Source organism: Podarcis liolepis, assembly GCF_965112155.1.
Source record: "Podarcis liolepis genome assembly, chromosome: 3".
Lineage (NCBI taxonomy): Eukaryota > Metazoa > Chordata > Lepidosauria > Squamata > Lacertidae > Podarcis > Podarcis liolepis.
Genome location: NC_139557.1, coordinates 23,717,623 through 23,738,343, shown reverse-complemented (window position 1 = coordinate 23,738,343; position 20,721 = coordinate 23,717,623). Strand labels below are relative to the sequence as shown.

At 43.7% G+C, this 20,721-nt stretch overlaps 1 protein-coding gene across 2 annotated transcripts in view; it reads right to left on the bottom strand.

Moving 5' to 3' along the window:
- Window positions 1-4,639: 4,639 nt before the first annotated feature.
- The window catches only part of MFSD2B (MFSD2 lysolipid transporter B, sphingolipid), a 36,331-nt gene continuing 20,249 nt past the window's right edge, over window positions 4,640-20,721 (bottom strand). For both annotated transcript variants that reach the window (XM_083495631.1, XM_083495632.1), the window contains exons 7-14: window positions 19,935-20,028; window positions 19,695-19,816; window positions 13,398-13,481; window positions 12,769-12,849; window positions 9,968-10,077; window positions 8,648-8,791; window positions 6,573-6,749; window positions 4,640-5,136 (exon numbers count right to left, since the gene is read on the bottom strand). In XM_083495631.1, the coding sequence (XP_083351757.1) occupies window positions 5,088-5,136; window positions 6,573-6,749; window positions 8,648-8,791; window positions 9,968-10,077; window positions 12,769-12,849; window positions 13,398-13,481; window positions 19,695-19,816; window positions 19,935-20,028 (861 nt within the window). In that variant the 3' untranslated portion in view covers window positions 4,640-5,087. The remainder of the gene's footprint in view (window positions 5,137-6,572; window positions 6,750-8,647; window positions 8,792-9,967; window positions 10,078-12,768; window positions 12,850-13,397; window positions 13,482-19,694; window positions 19,817-19,934; window positions 20,029-20,721) is intronic.

The following is a 20,721-nucleotide window of genomic DNA, read 5'->3' as shown; positions in this document are numbered from 1 at the left end:
TGCATTTTCATGGGGGGAGGGGGGAGGGTTCCCTGCTTTTACACTCCTATGGTGTTTCACCATTTTGTACATCTTACCTTGTCGGTCTTTTTTAAAATATAGTTTACAGCTCTGCAAACTTCAGGTTATTTTAGTAATGGATCCTGGTATAGTTCTGGAGACCACATCCACAAGTTTACTCAGTCTCTTATTTTATTTATTTGTTTATAAAAAGTATATACTGCCAGGGCAGTGTACAGCAACAACCCTGTTTATTAACAAATTTATATTTTCAGATTTCCTCACCAATTATGTTTCTCTACTAAACACAAAAGTCAAATTTTATCCAGAGCATTGGTCTTCAGGGGGTTTTGTCATTAGAATTTACTCAGGAGATATCTCAGTGGCATGAACACACTGAAAACTATGTTACTGGTGGTATTTATGATTCTAGAAGCGGAAATCAAAACTGGCTCATATTTATTGCTGTGCCATATAACACACTCCTCCTGCTACAGTTTCTGTATTGTTATACTAATGTATTTGTATTTTACCAGTGCCTGGAAATTCCTATGCACTTGAACAAGTGATTATTTAAATCCACTTACAGAACTAGTCACTAATTAGAATCATGATAAGAGTAACTGCATCTAACCTTAATGTATCTCAACTGAAGTCTTCCTTCAAAATGTCGAAGAGTATGCATGTATTGAAGATAAACAATTCTAAGCTATAATAAAAAGTAGATTTGTTTAATTCATAACAGCTATGGAGACTGATTGCTGGGTATTCTAAAGTGATATCACATACCCTAGGAGGTGAGGGGCAGAGTTAATATTTGGGAACTGGAGATCTCAAACATGATGTTTCGCTGCTTTGCAGTGCTGTTTAGACCTTACAGGTGAGTGGGTTGGTGGATGTTTCAAGAAAGAAGACTAGGAAAGGGGCATATAGAACATATTAAAAACCCTAATCCATTTTTATAAAATCCTGGTTAAAATAAGATGTTAAAATAATAATGGAGAAACTGTTAACTTGACAGCTAATATTGCCAGTATATATTTTCATTGCACTGCTAGCTATTATCTTACATATACCAAAATATTTTTTAATAAACTGATTCAGCTTCTCCAAAAAGCAGCAGCTGCTATCTCTCCTATGCTAGTCAGCTGAACAGCATGTTTTCGTTCTGGAATACGGCATGTCCTATTATAATAGTAATTGTCAAAAATATCCTCTGTGGCATTTGCAGGTCTATCAGCAGTTTGAGATGATTCGATTATTTATTTAATTTCTATACTGCTTAATAGATTAGACTTTTCTCTAAGCGGTGTACAAAAATCTGAAGCAACAACTTAAAATATTGCAAAAATACACAATGACATATTAAAATGTTACAGAAATACAAAGTTGTGAATATATCCATAAACCAGTATCAATTCATTTTCCTTCTGACGCACCCTTCAGCCTTTGGGTTCTCACCCAGGGTCCAAACAAACTCTCAGCTCAACAACAAAAGTCTCACAATTAGAAGACTTCCTGGAAACAGCAGGCATGTGAAGTTTTAAAGGTTTAAAAAAAAGTGCCTGAAAGGCAGTTCAATAATTTACCGTATTTTTCTCTCTATTAGACGCACCGGATGATTGGACGCACCTAGTTTTTAGGGGAGGAAAACAAGAAGTAAGAAAGGAACGCAAAGCATCCTGAGCTAAGAGGCTTTGCGGTGCTACCCCTGAAGCCAGGAGAGCAAGCAGGATCGGGCACACCGATCCCTCTTGCCCTCCTGGCTTCAGCGAAAGCAAGCCTATTGGCTTTCCTCCCGCAAGAGCCGTGCACTCTTTAAAGGGAGTGCGGCTCTTGGGGACTTTTCTGGGAGGTGGGGGAAGGGACAGAGCCGCAAAAGCCAGGGATAGCCGCACGAAGCCTCTGCAGGGCAGCGGGATGAAGGCTCCCTGTGCCCTGCGGAGGCTTCGCCCGGCTAAGCCAGAAGCTAGAACAGCCAGCGGGATCCCGCTCGCTGTCCTGGCTTCCTCTTTAGCCACGCGCAGCCTCATCCCCCTGCCTGGGAGAGCCTGCACGCGACTAAGACTCCCCCAAGAGCTGCACTCCCTTTAAAGAGCGTGCGGAGCATGTGTGCGGCTCCTGGGGGCTTTTCCCCGAGGAGGGAGAAGGGCAGCCCTTCTCCCTCCTTGGGAAAAGCCCCCAAGAGCCGCACACACACTCCACGAGGCTCTTTAAAGGGAGCGCTGACAGAGCCTCCTGCCTGCATTCGCTCCATAAGACGCACACACATTTCCCCTTACTTTTTAGGAGGGGAAAAGTGCGTCTTATAGAGTGAAAAATACTATCTTCCCTTGTAGTGTTCACCTACAGGGGAGTGTTGAATGCATACTGGGGCGTGCTTTCAGTTCCAGAAGGGTTTTCACAGGTTTAAAAACTGGTATGTGGCTGCTAGGGATGTATTAAGACATCGTTTTCTGTTGTGTCTTGTATTTGTGGCATCCACTGCAGCTTGCCTTGCACCAAAAGCTTTACTCATATTGCTGTCCGCTGCAGCAAAAATACAGAGCCTATGTGATTTCTGGAATAAATTACTTTGTCATTGTTATTCCATCCCATTCATTTTAATGCAAAGCAAGCATAATGCAAACGGGGGGAAATATAATCAAATACATGTTGGTTGAAGACTAAAAGCATCAACAGTGACATACCATTCGGGACATGGGACAAATAAGCAAACATGATACTGATTTCCCCTTCAGCTTCTGCCAGAATTCTCTGACATCCCTTGTGGCTGCACAGAGACCGTAAAGGAGGACAAGCTTTCTTGGCAGCAGAAAGATTGAAATTCCTTGGGTTACTGTGTCATCTTTGAGACCCTTAAACAATACAGTGGCCTAGTCTCGTATTTTGTAGGCTTAATTTCCACTATCTAATGGAAGAAGCGTTTAGTTTCCACCACCCCATTCAGCTCATATATAGCTTGACAACTCCCAGGTACATTAGGCTTCAGGATTAGATACAAAAGCAACTTTTTTGCTTTGTTGTGAGGTATCACGGCAAGCAGTGCCAAATAGCATACTTTTTAACATTTAAATCCTCAAATCTACTCATTCATTGGGGCCAGCTGATGATCTGCTTTCAATGGGTTGTGCTCCAAAATAACTTAAATGTGCCCGTTCTAAGTGTTCAGAATTTTCCCCAACCCTGTGAAAGCTTTTAAACTTAAACTTACAAACACTACAGTTCATTAACAAAAATACATTCTCCATTTCCAAATACATTCAGCTATACACTCTAGCCATTAAAAGTCTAACATGTACCAGGTCAGACTGAGAGAACCTGCTCTTCACTGTAAAAATAGTGCAATTTCTCTGCCGACAGCTAAGTGTGATAATGGGAGTTTTGTACTTCATCATATCCAGCCAACACTGGTCACAAAGCCTGCCATGTACCATATAATCTGCCCCCCGCTTAGATTTCCTAGCAATGCTACATGCTGCATTGGATATTTTTAGCTCACTAAGAACGTACCTGGAGAGTCAATTTACTTGCAAGCAGAGGAAGGCAACACATGTAGCCGTGTGCTCTGCTTTTGTACCTCTTTCTATGTGTGGACTGGCTTCAAGTTGAAAGTTTCATTAATCTGGATGACAGTTACAGAGTGACATTGGGAGACAATAACTTAGCACATTGTGAAAGAGAATTCCAATATTCTGTGTGCACAGGCAGACACAACACTGACTAATCACTCCTGTCCCAAGCATTTGGCACCTGAACGGATAATTATTTACATTATCTGGAAACTTCTGTGGAATCTGCCGCGGAGCTCATGAGCAGGTGGTGTTCATTTGGAGATGCTATTAATAGGAACTGGTGCCTCCATCTGAAGGCTGTATGCACTTCTGCTGCAATTAGAGTCCTAGCAGCTCAGAAAAGCGCCATAGAAATTACCCAAATTGTGACTCCAATATGAAGGTGCCAATTCAAAACAACAACAACAGAACCTCCACATGAACATCTGACTACAAAATCAGTGGTGGACCATGTGGTACTCCCAAAGAGTGTCAACTATTTTGTGCAATAACCTCTGAAAGTCTTGACTTTCAGAATGTAGCAATCAAAAGGGTTCTCCCAATAATATAGTACCTGGAAAAAATATGGTTTTCACCTGATTAGTTATTATTTAAATAAACTACCTCCAACCCTCTTGCACACACTATCATACCAAGAAATGCCAAAAGTAATAATGCAACGGAGTGGCAATTGTCTGAACCCTTGATTTTGAAGAGCCACACTCAATATTATTATCTCCAGGTAAATAATCATGGAGCTAGCCGTTCACTTAGGATAGCAAATCTCCAACATTTTACAGGAGCAAATACACATTTAAAGGTTTTGCTCTTTTCTTTTCTTTTGGAGCATCGTGCTGGATTACAGATGCCCTTGTTTTGTCACAGCCTTAATTTGATAGTTTAAATATGGGCTTGAATTTAAAAAGCACATGAAAAGCAAGCCTTTCTATTTGGCAATATGTTTTTGCATAGAGCCACTTTTAATGGGACATAACCAAGTGTCTATAAAAGTCTTGATTTAGATAAGTAGAAGGTGAAAAACATTACATTTTAAAATCATGAAAACATGCCGACACTTTGAAGGGTTGATGAAGAAAAGAAGATCCCCCCATTTTTATTTTTGCTCTAATCGGTTATTTATAACAAATTGTGAAAGGGGATTGTTTGATGAACAGAGAGTCTGCGTAGGCATGGATAACGTGACCTCTTAGTTGAAATTTTGAGGACTACCCATCCTTGGAGACAGACCATCGGGCAATACTTAGAAGGCAGCTTGTTTTCCAATCTTCAGTATAGCTGTAGATCAGTGGAAAGAGCAGCAAGCAGTTTCCCCAGTGTTCTATACATACAAGTTCTAAGCATTCCTCTCCAAACTATGCTCCAAGTTACAATGTGTTTTGAATTCATTTAGCCTTGATAAATAGATGTGTGTATCATCCGTGAAATAAAGCTTCGGTGGAATAAGGAACAGCCTTTTATCCCACAAAGCACTGCTGCCTGGTTAGGTTTTCGTTACCACAAGCTATTCGGCTTTCAAAGAGGAGTGATTTCTTCATTCTCACGGAAAATGCTTGCACGATGCCTGTTTTAAAAAATGCAAAAGAACCACACATGAAGAAATGTGCTTTCTGTGGTTGACATAGTAACATAGGTGCTAAGACAATGACATCTAATAAAGGTAAAAAGTAAAGGATTCCTGGATGGTTAAGTCCAATCAAAGGTGACTATGGGATGCGATGCTCATCTTGTTTTTCAGGCTAAGGGAGCTGGCATTTGCCCACAGACAGCTTTCCGGGTCATGTAGCCAGCATGACTAAACCGCTTCTGGTACAATGGAACACTGTGACAAGTGCCAGAGCGCACGGAAACGCTGTTTACCTTCCCGCCACAGCGGTACCTATTTACCTACTTGTACTGGTGTGCTTTCAAACTGTTAGGTTGGCAGAAGCTGGGACAGAGCAACAGGAGCTCACTCCGTCACATGGATTCGAATTGCCGACCTACCAAATGGCAAGTTCAAGAGGCTCAGTGGTTTAGACCACAGCGCCACCTGCATCCCCGGAACCCAGCCTTTTTGAAGTGTTTCGTTTCAGTTATGCATCATCTGAGATTGTTCCTGAGGCACTGGGAACCTGGCAACTATTCTTCCATGCTTTTGTAACTTTCAGGGCGGTTACATGGTCCTGCCCCTTTGTAGTATTTGAAGTGGCAGCTTGTAGCTCAGAGGTGGGGAATGCTTTTGGACCGGTGGGGCCTCTCCCCTACTGCTGCTTTAGAGTGTTGATGGACCCTCCAGAACACTGTAGGAGGTGGCCCTGAGAAGTGCAAGGCGAAGGGGCAGTCAACAAAAACCACTTCCCTTTGCACTTCCCTTTGCAGCTTTGCACTGACATTATTAACAATGCAAAAATGCAATAGCAGGGCATTACATCATACCATAGGGACGCGGGTGGTGCTGTGGGTAAAAGCCTCAGTGCCTAGGGCTTGCTGATCGAAAGGTCGGCAGTTCGAATCCCCGCAGCGGGGTGCGCTCCCGTTGTTCAGTCCCAGCGCCTGCCAACCTAGCAGTTCGAAAGCACTCCCGGGTGCAAGTAAATAAATAGGGACCGCTTACTAGCGGGAAGGTAAACGGCGTTTCCGTGTGCAGCTCTGGCTCGCCAGAGCAGCGATGTCACGCTGGCCACGTGACCCGGAAGTGTCTCCGGACAGCGCTGGCCCCCGGCCTCTTGAGTGAGATGGGCGCACAACCCTAGAGTCTGTCAAGACTGGCCCGTACGGGCAGGGGTACCTTTACCTTTACATCATACCATATGGAAAGCCTATAGAGCCTCTGCTGAAATGAAGCCAGAAAATGCTGGTAGTCAAGCAATGTAGTAAGATTTTCAAAGTAAAAGGCTTTGTTTTCTAGGTCAGTAAAGGGGTTCTCTGTATGCAGCGTAATACAAGGGGTTTGCTTTTGAAATAGCCTCTCTCTTCCATAGTGAGCACTAAGAGAATCTGTTGTAGGTACATACTTACCTTCGTCTTTCAAGGGCATGTTTTGTTTCCTGTCGAGTTTCTTCATTGATTGGATAGAAAATGAGTATAAACAAGCCTAATGGCACGAGAATAGATGGGACTGCTCCAACCAAGACTTTCAGCATGATAACAACACTGTGAGACTGTTTGCAAACCCCTGATTTGAAGCCTGCAAGACTATTAAAAAAATAAATACAGATGTTACAGTCGTATCTTCATACTACTATTTACTCTGTGTGTGTGTGTGTGTGTGTGTGTGTGTGTGTGTGTAACCTCTCCCACCCACAATGTAGAGCCTTCCCCATAATTTTTTCCCCTGGGGTTTCACTGGCTCCTTGATATCATCTCAGCTTCCTTGGAGATTGTTTTTCTTGCTGATGCCAGATCTGAGTAATGAAGAAGGCAGGGGCTTACAGATGAAACAGAGTCATGAAACAGACCTTTCGCTGTGGTCAAGACTGAAGCAATGAGCCAATTATTACCTACATTCTGTAGCCGAAATCTTCGGCAAACCAGTTTCACATTGTGGAATTAATTTATTTCACCCTGTACAAGGACATGTATTTATTAAACTTTGTATCCTATGAAACTTTTTTGACATTTTTAAGCAAGCAGAATGCAGTAGAATTCATTATCTGCTAGAAATTCTGTGAACTATAAGTTCCCTGTCTGCAGACACTAAACAGGAGTAGAGCATGTTCACTGCATTGAGGCAAGACTTCATTTTAAATTGTCTTGCACTAAAAATTGCATGTGGAGTCTTTGCTACTCACTCAAACACTAGCTGGATTTTGTGACTTTTTAACTGATGCACTTCCTATTTCACATCAAAATGCACATTCAGGCAGTTCAATGGAGCTCTGATGAAATTTGCAATATAAATGCACAGGGGTCCACAAACTTCAGGTGGCTGTGGTAGCAACCAAAAGGAGCAGAGACTTTACCCAACTTCAAACTGCATCTCGGAAAAACACAGTGCAGGATTAAGGACAGTCCTATTTCCCTCCTCCCTCTCTAAGCTTGGGTATAGGGAAGGTGTAAGGAATCACCTTTGCAGTTACACAGAGCTTCTGGAGGCCTCTGACCAGCTCTGGGGCACAACATCACTGTTGGAACAATTCCTACACACTTGGGAGCGGATCCGTTTGATAGAGAGGACTGAGGCTTGTAGTTTGTGCTTCATAAGCCCAGTATAACTGTGGGGATGATACCCAACCCCTTTCCCCACTTTCAAGGTCAGTAGGGAAAGGTGAGACTCATCATACTAGCCATGGAAAGTGGAATTGTACATCTGTGCAGGTTCGCACAGCACCCCCAACAACAATTTGTACATGTGAACTGCTTTGAGGTTTTCTACAATCGAGCAGCATATAGATTTTATGAAATAAATATAATTTGACATGTAGGAACTTGTCTCTACACACTGCTTCCAAGCTGTTAAATGAGTGGTGTTGTTTTCAACCCTCATTAGGAAAGAGCCAAAATCCATAGCTTGCATATTCCAAGTAGGTTGAAAACTAAGCAGGACTGGCTTTGGATTCCAAAAGGCTTTTTGTATCAGGTAAACAAATACTAATTTTCACATTTAGATTCCGCTCAGAATGTCATTCGAGGGTCTCCTGCTGCCTATTTTTACAACATGGCAGGTTTGCAATCTGAGAAATTGAGACTCGCCTAAGGTCATCTAGTGAACCTCTCTTTTTGGTATTTGTTTGTTTTTCTTTTTGCCCAGCAAACCTCATGGTGAGGATTTTAACTTGGATGCTCCTCAGACCTAGTTTGACTCTTTAGCCACCTCACTTGACTGGCTCTCACTAGGTTTGATACTCAGAGATTCACCACTTCCTGCTTACTGATACTCCTGGGTGTGGATGCTGGTTCTAGTGGTAATAAGAGCCTTGAACTATAAGTGATACTGAGAGTTTAACTGAACAAACCCCACATTAGTTTACCATGCCCTGGGTTCCTATGTACCTAAAAGAACCCAGATACTGACACATGGATATTTATAATGTGGTCCTATATCTATGTCTGGAGCAACCATGTGTGTGTGCGTGTGCACACGTTTTACTCACTTCAGACTAGCTGCAGAAATTCCTAGTCCAATCCCAGCTGACATCTTATGAAAAAAGGTATATGAAGCATAAAAGATGGTTTCATGTCCTACTGAATTAGGATTTTGCACCCGAAAGTAGTCGACTACATCAGGCAACATGGACCTTTAACCAACCAATGAAAATAATTACACATCCATTAGATATTTCTGGAAAAAGATGTGACATTTTAATGAGCAGCATACAGTACTTTAAAAGAAAGACGTTTTCATCTTTTGTGGCACAATTAATAAATATTATACCACTTATGTAAAACATGGAGGGTTTACAAACTAATTAGGTCAGGTCAGGTAGGAATCCCGAAGCAATTAATGATCTCGCAGGTTAATGGATAGAAACTTAACACTGGCAGAGGTTTGCTATTCTGGAATAAGCATGAGGGAGGGAGGCTGGGACTGCACTCTTGATTAACATCAAATTTAATTACTTCTGCTGATAGGTTAGTGATGTCTAGAACAACAGAGAATAAAACTGAATGTGTAGCATATTCCCCAGGAGGACTTTTGTAATGAGTTACAGTAAGAGACATTTGTAAAACCTCTCAAGCCATAATGAGAGAGACAGAGAGAGAGAGGTCCCAAATATCTATGCTCCTAACAAGATAGCAGATTTTCAAAGCATCTGCAGGTATTATACTGGCTGAAAACACCACTGCGACTCTCAAGAAAATTCATTCCTCTGTTTGAACAGCTCTTTGATCTGCTCTCAACCAATACAAATTATGTTGTACGTTTATTATTATGTTCCCATAAACCTTTTTACAAATGCAGTAGCCATCTTAAGGTGTGCTCTCTATAGGAGATGAATAAATGTAAGTTTAAGTCCTTCTTAGTGATGACTAACATTTCAAGGAAGTATTAATATGGCAGAGGCTGCTTCTCCTAAGGTGAGGATTAAAGAGAGAAACAAGACATTTGTGCAACTCTTCTCACATCCCCTTTTGCATATTTCCACACCCAATCCCTTATCTATGCTAGGGGGAAAATAGCATGAAAAGTGGCTTTTAACTTCAGCTTAGGAAGCTGCTTTCACTGCGTGCAGGCGAAAAAAGAACTGGCCTGTGAGTTTGGGCGAGTAAATGTCTGCTGTGATACACTGCTCTTTTTCTTAGTGCCCTGATACAGGGCACAGGTAGGGCATAAGCGCATACCTTACAGAAACTACAAAGTCTGATGTCCCGCACATCCTACTGTGTAACAGATATTTCCTTTTAAATGCTGATAACTGTTGGTTTTGTACCTGGTACACATACGTACACACACACCTATAAGACTGTCCTACCATGGCAACAGCAAAGAGGCTGCAATGCTAATCCCTGAAACACCAGCCGAAAGGTAGGCAACAGCCGGTTCTGGAAAGAACACCAGCAAGGTCGAAGCAGGAATCATCAACTGGAAGAAACGGAAATCGGGAGAAATGTGTATGGTTAGATCAGTGTTACTTACTGTGGAGTTGAGAAGCAGGAGTGGGGGACCTGGCTCCCATTTGGCCTGCAACGCTGTATCCTACAAATGGTGCTCACCTGCCTCATACCTGCTATGTCTGATGTGGATCAGGTACGGACTTTGTTATAAAGGAACAGCTGACAGCTTAAAGGGAGCTTCTGATTTGTTCCTTTGCAAGCAGGGCTCCCTGCCAGTTCCCATCAGCTGAGCAATGCCGACAGGGAACTCCGCTGAGATTGGGTGCGCTAAGAAGTTCCCTGTTGGGAACTCCCTAGGAGAGAGCCTGAGGAGGCTGGAGGATGCATTCTGGGTCCAAAAGGCTTCTTCCAGCGCTCTGAATCCAAACCGCTTTCCCTTGCACCTGCAACCCTGCCCTCGGTGGTGGCATGGGTGTTTTGGTGGAGGCTTATATCGTCTGTTAGTGGACCCCAGTTCCTGAGGACGTCCCTTGGATCGTGACAACTGCTTGCTTTTTAACCATTTAGTCTTAAATTTATCCAAGCATGGGCACCTGGACCTTAACTACTCTAAATCGAAAGGCTGACTACCTTCCCTGCAAACAACATCCAGAATTACTAAGCCCAGTCTTGCACCAAATGCAGTATTGTCAGCCTAAGATCAGTTGATGAAAACCATACATTTGGTTTGCAGTTCATGAAGCTTGTGTTTTTTTCATGGAACAGGGTGGGCATTCGGGGAAGACCCTGGTTTTCGCGTCTGTATGCAGGTAGAAATATGACCTGCTTAAAGCCTTTTGTCATTTGGAAAGACAATTACGGGGAGAGCTTCACCTGTTGACACTCTGAAGTCAAACCTCTTATTACATGTATTTGGGCCCTGATTTATTTTGGGGCCCTCTGCCCCACCTGCAGAAGCTATAAATCTGCACACAACAGACACACTTGTGCTTTCTATATGCAACATGTGGTCATCCACTCAAGAGGTTAAAGATGCAGGCTGTGTTTGCTGCAGGGGAAATCATGGACTTCCTGCCTCTGCCTCACACAGTGCATCTCGTATCCACCACAGTGTAGAACACACCCAGTTTGCTCTGTGAGGAACATATCTGCCAATCCATGTTGACACCATATCTTTCTAATTTTATAATTTCTTACAGGTGTGCATGGGCCAGACATTTCTGGCTCATGCTCCCCATGCTATGCAAGCATCAAATATATACAGTCGTACCTTGGATCTCAAACACCTTGGGTCCCGAACAAACTGGCTCCCGAACGATCAAAACCCAGTAGTTAGTGTTCCAGTTTCTGAAAGATTTTTAGAAGCCAAACATCCGGCGCAGCTTCCGATTGGCTGCAGGAGCTTCCTGCAGCCAATCAGAAGCTGCACTTTGGTTTCCAAACATTTTGGAAGTCAAGCGGACTTCCAGAACAGATTCTGTTTAACTTCCAAGGCATGACTGTACATAGCTGAGCAAGCTCTGCTTAGAAGCGCTGCCTAATCATTCATAAGCAGACACTCAGCTAGACAGCTCTGCCTATAATAACCAGTGTTTCTAAAACGAAAGAGTCAACAATCAACAGAACTCTGAATGAGAAATACACACACTTGAATTAGTCTGTAGTGCTCAGCAATAGATCTTGTTTCACCACAAGAGAGCACTCCAACAATACAAGATTGCCATGTGCACACATTAAGCACAGGAGCAGTGTTTACCCACTTGGAAGCCAAAGCACCCAGATATTTATAAACCAATAGTGCCATAAAATGGGATTTTCTTGTAAAGAAGGAGTATGACCCAACATTCCAGAGGCTCACACTAATATTCTTAAAAGCTTTGCTAGCATAAGCAGAGAAGCAGGAAATAAATTCACGGCTGATGTATCTATGCTCTTTGCAGACAAATGATTGTAGGTAGTGCTTGCTCTTAGCCTTCTCGTTAATTGTAACAGAAAATCTGCACTTACAAAGTATCTTCCTCCCTGACACAGTTCAGGAACTCCTGATATGCACAGATTTTATAATTAGCTCATTTGGGTAAGCAATTATATGATATTCTAAACCAGAGTGGTGACAGAGAACCTTGATTAAAGGCATGAGAGAATAAGCCCTTAGGAAAATAAAATGCTCTAAGACTTCATGTTATAAATTTCAGAAAGATAAAAGTACCAGGTTGACCAATTTAAGAATGTTCTAAGCGTGCTTTATACTATACCAGCCAAAATCAAGCAGTTTGCCATCGTCAACATTCCCTGTGGTTAAAATTAATCAAGATTTCCCTTTTACTGGATTAAACAATGGCTTCAAGGGAAACACTGGGTAGTCTCTTGAAGACTGCAGGAAAGAATGCAATGTTACCAGAAGTAGCCTTTAATTAACCTTGCATTATATAATCTACATACTACCTATCAAGGCAGAGTATAGCCCATAGTGTGAAGGAGAGAATGATCCAATCCAAAGTAGGAGGGAATGCAGGAAAAATGAAGACAAATCTGAACGATAACCAGAAATTGGGAGCCTATGCTGGCCTGGCTAGGCAAAGAAACACAAAGGCCAAAAGGGGGGAGGTGTCTCAAGTTTCAAAAGCATTGTTAAAAATGTTTGGTGCAATCCCAGAAAAGGCTATTTCTAAAGTACAAAAATGCCAGCTTGCATTTAGTGCCTCAGTTGCTTACTTACTGATATCCCACCCGCTGTAGTCTTTTTGCCAAACTTGTTCAGAAACCATTGCCAGCATGGAACGCTCAGTGCTGCAGATATCTATGAATGATGAGGAAAAACCATTACAGGAGAAAGCATGCTTCATATCAAGGGATTCAAGGAAGCACCATATGAATAACTGCACACATCACAAAAAGGGAGGGGCACAAACTAGGCCTTATGGGTTCACCACAAAGCAGTTCTCATAGAATCACAGAACTGTTATCTACTCCAACCCCCTTGCAATGCAAGAATCCTGCCCAAAACCATCCCTGGGTGGGCTCGAACCACCAACCTTCTGGTTAAAAGCCAGACACACTAACCCACTGCACCATCTCTATCATGTGAACTCGATAAACATGGGTCAAAAAGCTGATCAGAGAGTTAGCAAATCATGTTTTTAAAACGCAAATCAAACTCAATGAATTTCACACCCTGTCCAACTTCCTAGCTGCAATCCAGATCATTTACTTGCCTGATGACATGAAATTAACCCTGGGTGTGGCATGATCCAGGGTCTAAATAGTGATATGCATACCATATTATGAAAATAAGAGCTTAAGAGCAACATACTTTGCAAGGAGGCTCTGCTTTGTCCACATGCTTACCAAGACAATCAGCACTAAATAATCAATGTGGTTGTGAAGATTAGTTGCAGCAGAACAAAAGAGGACAAAGTTGTTTTGTACAACCTGGAGAGTTGAAGACAAGAGGAGGAACAAAACGATAAATTAGTCACAAAGCAAACGTGGAGCAGGGTTGATTAATCAAGGCCATTTAAATGGTTTAAAACCAGATTTCCCATTTACAAATGCTGAACAAGAGCGCATGTGAACTGATTGCTATAATAATTAAACACATGCTGGCTGGCAACAAGACAAAGCTGCTACTAGCAGGGAGCATAATCAAAATCTCTCATTATGCATGCCATTTAAACAATGCAAATATATATACATGCACTTTTTGAATATATTAAAAACAACAAAATTTGTTCCAGTACAGGTACATCCAACATAAACTAGCAGTTGTGCAGTTAGGTAATTTTAGACTATCTATGTACAGTTACATACGCTTCAGGTTACAGACTCCGCTAACCCAGAAATAGTGCTTCAGGTTAAGAACTTTGCTTCAGGGTGAGAACAGAAATCTGGTGCTCTGGTGGCGCGGCAGCAGCAGGAGGCCCCATTAGCTAAAGTGGTGCTTCAGGTTAAGAACAGTTTCATATTAAGTATGGACCTCCAGAACGAATTAAGTACTTAACCCGAGGTACCACTGTAATGGTCTTATAGAGAGTTTCCTCTATAGGTGGTAGTGGATTAGTTCACTAACATCAGATAAATAACCCTTCATGTGTGCAGCAAACAGAGGGTTATCACTGGCTTATCTCCCAACTTTCATCAAAATGCCCAAAGAAATACAGCATAGTGAAAAGGTGAGACCTGTGTCTTCCAGGCAGAGGCTGCCCAGTTTATGTCACTGATAATTAACATCTTTTACTCCAACGAGGATATATTTATGTGGGAGATCGTTTCCAGTGCCACCAATGAACTGGACAAGATCCACTATAAAAGTATGACAGACCCCTAAAGTCAGTCCACAATGACTGGCAGTGTCTTGCCAGGGTTATTGCAGATTGCACAGCTTGAAGCAACTGGATGCATAACAACTGGTTCATTTTGGAATAAGCCGTTGTCCAGACCCATGTTTGATTCAAAGCTTTACATGCAGAACTTTATTCAAAACAGAACAAAACACAGTAAATGATACATCCAAAATATCCATACGGTCATGTGCAATGGCCAGCACAGGCTCAGCTTCTTAGAAATAAAATAACATAATCAGAGCTGACAAACATAGCTCTCTCTCAAAGACTCCATTAGCCTGTATTCCAGCCCCAAGGCTGTTGAGCTCATTTACGTATCCCTACCCCAAGGAGTCTGGGAAGAAAGACCAAAGGCCACTCCCTTTCAAAATGGTGATTTGCAATTCAATACCTCTCATGTGATCTAAGGTTAAACACCAGGTGTTAGCTAGCAAGAGAAGAGTAACAGTAAATTATCAACCCATCTAGGAGCTTAGAGAGCTTAATATAGCCCCATGGAAAATCCCCAAGTTAAAGCGTTCAGTAAAACTCACACTCTCCTGTGTGAGTGTCTGAGGGCCCTGCTCCTTCCTGCCGTTTACCACCTGGCCCGGGGGGCCCCTGAAGCCTCATAAGGACTGCCGCGCTCTGCTGCCCAGGAGGACTCTCCTGTGTGAGTGTCTGAGGGCCCTGCTCCTTCCTGCCACTCACCACCTGGCCCGGGGCGGGGCCTGAAGCCTCATAAGGACTGCTGCACTCTGCTGCCCAGGAGGACTCTCCTGTGTGAGTGTCTGAGGGCCCTGCTCCTTCCTGCCACTCACCATCTGGCCCAGGGCGGAGCCTGAAGCCTCACAAAGACTGCTGCACTCTGCTGCCCAGGAGGACTCTCCTGTGTGAGTGTCTGAGGGCCCTGCTCCTTCCTGCCGCTTACCACCTGGCCCGGGGCAGGGCCTGAAGCCTCATAAGGACTGCCGCGCTCTGTTGCCCAGGAGGACTCTCCTGTGTGAGTGTCTGAGGGCCCTGCTCCTTCCTGCCATTTACCACCTGGCCCAGGGCGGGACCTGAAGCCTCACAGGGACGGTTGCTGTCACTGCTGCTGTGGCCCAGGGGGATCCGGAGGGGCGCAGAGTTCTTTTTAAAATGTTTTAAAATTTTCCTTTTCCTTTTTATTTTATTTTTTTGTATATGCGGGGACGGGGATGGGGTGGGATGGATGTTTAGTTGCGAATTTGTTTGATTTTAATGGATTTGTAATTTTTATAGTTTTTTATTTGTATTGCTTTTTGTTTTCTGGGGTTTTTTGTTTTGTTTTGTTTTGTTTTTTGTTTTTATTGTTTTAAGGTCTTATTTTGTTCTTAAGGGGAGGGGTCAGGGCTGCCGGGGAGTGGTCCCAGCCAACAAAATGGCTGGGGCATGTTCCACAGAGGGGATGCGCTGGGACAACCGATCTCAGTGATCACGGGTAGGAGGAGGAGTTACGCTAAGACCAGACCATGTCATTACAGAGGAGGCAGGTTTAGTCGTTGTCTGAGGACTATCCCTGCCTTCGGGTCTGGTCCTGACCGGACGGATACTAGAATCAGCAAGGGATACCCACATGACCTGAAGGTGCTGCTGTGCAATGCCAGGTCAATGATTCATAAGACCACTGCCATCCATGAATTGATCATGGATGGAGGATTTGACCTGGCATGTGTAACAGAGACTTGGTTGGATGAAGCAGATGGGCCTGTTCTTGCCGCTGCTTGTCCACCAGGTTTCTCTTACCAACAGCAACCCAGGCCTTGTGGGCGGGGAGGGGGGGGTTGCAGTGATTTTTAGGAAGTCATTAGTTTGCACCAGGCGTCCTATTGGGAAGACCCAGCTCTCTGAGTGCATGTTCTGGAAGTTGGGCAATAGGGGCAGTACAGGATTCCTTTTGGTGTACCGACCTCCCCGCTGCACCAAGGATTCCCTGCCCGAGCTGCTTCAGGTCGTGGCGGATGTTCTCCTGGAGACACCTAGTTTGGTTGTCCTAGGGGATTTTAATATCCATGCCGACACAACCTTACAAGGGGCCGCTCGGGACTTCGTGGAAAGCATGGCCTCCATGGGGCTGTCCCTGAATAGGTTTGGCCCAACCCATAGCCACGGACATGCCTTGGACCTGGTGTTTACCTCCATGGATGTTGGTGATCTGACACTAAGTAAAAGTGAAACGAAAGAAGTGCCATGGTCAGACCACTTCCTGGTGCAACTTGACTTCTCCGCGACCCTTCCCCTCTGCAGGGAGGTAGGATCGATTCGGATGGTCCGCCCCGCCACTTAATGGATCCGAATGGTTTCCAGAGAGTGGTAGTGGATGCTTTATCCCATGTTGATGGCCTTTCAGCTGATTCCCTGGTGGCCCGCTGGAATGTGGAGTTAACCAGGGCTATTGACTGTTTGGCTCCGAAGCGCCCTCTCCGATTGCATGGAGCCCGGACAGCCCCGTGGTTTTCCACGGATCTGAGGGCAATGAAACAAATTTTGAGATGGCTAGAGCGCCGGTGGCGGATGACCCATTCTGAAGCTGACTGGACACAGGTTAGAGCTCAATGTCGAGCTTACCAAGTAGCGGTAGCGACGGCAAAGAAGACTTTCTTCACCGCCTCTATTGCATCTGCAGAAAACAGCAGCAGGAGACTTTTTCAGGTGGTCTGCAATTTAGCAGAACCACCTGCTACATTGGTGCCCAGTACGGGCCACATGATCTCCTGCAATGATTTTGCAAAGTTTTTTGCAGATAAAGTCGCTCAGATTCGGGAAGAGGTAGACGCCACCGTGGGAGCAGGGCCGGGGCGGGAGAGTGCTAGAGTCCTCTCTAGTCAAATTGCGTGGGATCAATTCCAATCTGTTACCTCCGAGGATGTGGACAGGCTGCTTGGACGAGTGAAACCAACCACCTGTCTCCTTGATCCTTGCCCATCCTGGCTTATAAAAGCTAGCCGGGAAGGGCTGGGCGATGGGCTTCGTGGGGTGGTGAATGCTTCCCTCCGTGAGGGAGCCTTCCCAGACCCGCTGAAAGAGGCGGTTATTAAACCGCTTCTTAAAAAAACATATTTAGATGCGGCCACGATGGCCAACTATCGCCCAGTCTCAAATCTTCCATTCTTGGGCAAGGTGATTGAGCGAGTGGTTGCTGAACAACTCCAGGCACGCCTGGAAGAAGTGGACCATTTGGATCCCTTCCAGTCGGGATTCAGGCCTCATCACGGGACTGAAACTGCCTTGGTCGCACTGGTTGATGATCTCCGGCGGGCTAGGGACAAAGGTGAGAGCTGTTTCCTAGTTCTGCTGGATCTCTCAGCGGCGTTTGATACCATCGACCATAACATCCTTCTGGACCGTCTTGAGGGGCTGGGAGCTGGGGGCACTGTCATACAGTGGTTCTGCTCCTTCCTCCTGGGCCATGTTCAGAAAGTGGTGGTGGGGGATGAGTGTTCAGACCCCTGGGCTCTCACTTGTGGGGTGCCTCAGGGTTCTGTCCTCTCCCCCATGCTTTTCAACATCTACATGCAGCCGCTGGGAGAGATCATCAGGCGGTTTGGGCTGGGTGTTCATCAGTATGCGGATGATACCCAGCTCTACCTCTCTTTCAAATCAGAACCAGTGAAGGCGGTGACGGTCCTGTGTGAGTGTCTGGAGGCGGTTGGAGGATGGATGGCGGCAAACAGATTGAGATTGAATCCTGACAAGATAGAAGTACTGTTTCTGGGGGACAGGAGGCGGGCAGGTGTGGAGGATTCCCTGGTCCTGAATGGGGTAACTGTGCCCCTGAAGGACCAGGTGCGCAGCCTGGGAGTCATTTGGACTCACAGCTGTCCATGGAGGCACAGGTTAAATCCTTGTCCAGGGCAGCTGTGTACCAGCTCCATCTGGTACGCAGGCTGAGACCCTATCTGCCTGCGGACTGCCTCGCCAGAGTGGTGCATGCTCTGGTTATCTCCTGCTTGGACTACTGCAATGCGCTCTACGTGGGGCTACCTTTGAAGGTGACCCGGAAACTACAACTAATCCAGAATGCAGCAGCCAGACTGGTGACTGGGAGCGGCCGCCGAGACCATATAACACCGGTCTTGAAAGACCTATATTGGCTCCCAGTAAGTTTCCGAGCACAATTCAAAGTGTTGGTGCTGACCTTTAAAGCCCTAAACGGCCTCGGTCCAGTATACCTGAAGGAGCGTCTCCACCCCATCGTTCTACCCGGACACTGAGGTCCAGCACCGAGGGCCTTCTGGCGGTTCCCTCATTGCGAGAAGCAAAGCTACAGGGAACCAGGCAGAGGGCCTTCTTGGTAGTGGCGCCCACCCTGTGGAACACCCTCCCACCAGATGTCAAAGAGAACAACAACTACCAGACCTTTAGAAGACATCTGAAGGCAGCCCTGTTTAGGGAAGCTTTTAATGTTTGGTGTATCACAGTATTTTAATATTCTTTTGGAAGCCGCCCAGAGTGGCTGGGGAAACCCAGCCAGATGGGCGGGGTATAAATAAATTATTATTATTATTATTATTATTATTATTATTATTATTATTATTATTATTATTATTATTATATACATAGGCATTCTCCATTTCAGTGTGAATTGAACAATTATACTTAACAAGGGTTTCAGGCAGTGGACATTTCCAGCCCCACAGGGAGATGCCAGGTATTGAACCTTGGACCTTCTGCATCATCATCCATCGCTGAGCTAATTGGACTGCTTTTGGATAAGCTGTTGTTCAGTTATTGTTATATTTTAAAATGGTATTTGTATTTGTTAAAGATCCAAAGAATGAGTTTGGTAGAAGGAGCTCTTGAGATGGTCCAACCATCTTGAAGTGGGGGAAAATCCACTACAGCTTCCAACTTAACGCCAGTGGTTTGTAACTAACTAACTAACTAACTATATATATATATATATATATTTGCTTTCGTAGATTTTCACGGGTACAGGAATGCAGGTTTTGGTGTCTTCGGGTGTCTTCCCGTGTAAGAGTTGGGGTGTCTAGGCGACGTTTCGACGAGGTCTCACTCGTCATCTTCAGGCTGGTGCTTTCGGCTTCTTGTTACTGGAACAAGAAGCCGAAAGCACCAGCCTGAAGATGACGAGTGAGACCTCGTCGAAACGTCGCCTAGACACCCCAACTCTTACACGGGAAGACACCCGAAGACACCAAAACCTGCATATATATATATATATATATATATATATATATATATATATATGACCATGTTTCTGTTTCACAGTTGATGTGGGTTCTTTCATAGTTCAGGTACAATCTATGCTGCTGCAAATCCTCTTATGAACTAGAATTACCTGAACAGCTGTTGAAATCAGGAGAAATGATGCTGCAAGTTTCACATATGGTCCACACATCAGTGCAAGTTTGTGTCCCTTAAGGAAGGGAATTTGTTGGTCTGATTTTAAGGCATAAGGATCTATAACGGGTGGAATAAATAAATAAATAAATAAATATATAAATGCATATCTGACACCTTGTTTTTAAAGTAGGAAAGAAATGTATTAGGAATGTTTGTTGCGATTAAATAAACTCACCTACTTTTTCTCTCACTCCAGTGCAAAGGGCAATAATGCCAATGATGTATAATACTGATATTGTTCCTCCTGCAATCATGTAGAGTTTTTTGTTCTAAAAAATAAAAATAGGTTGTAGTGGTGATGTGGGGTGGAAAAAGGGAATCAAATTTCAATAAGACTATATAGGTGAAAAAATGCTTGATACAAACAAAATGATTTTATATATATATATATATATATATATATATATATATATATATATATATATGAAAATCTATGAAGCACAATGGGTAGAGGGGCGAAAGGATTAGTTTCTAAATTGTACTCTGTTGCTTAATGTAACTTACGGATCTATGGAACCTCTTAAAAAGATATGGGAACTAGATACTGGCACATAAATTTTCCCCAAAGATTAGAATAAAATTTGGGATTCACAACCCTTAAAATCTGTTTCCAGTTTTCTCAGAGTAAAAACCTTAAAATTGTTACACAGATGGCATCACACTCCTTTCCAAATGTCAAAAATGTTTTCTTCTGTATCACTTAACGGTTGGAGAGGTTGCAATAAACTTGGCACATATTATCATTTATAGTGGGAATTGGTACAAGATTTTTGGAACATAAATTTGATAGAAATGATAAACATTACTAAATAAATTGTTGTTTGCTATCCGAAATTAATATTACTGAGTATTTTTTATGATAACAATGTAAATATATTGTCAAAAGAATTGGTCTTATATATCATCTTGGGAGCATGAATAGTAATTGTAACTTAATGGAAAACAACCCCAAATCTTAACAC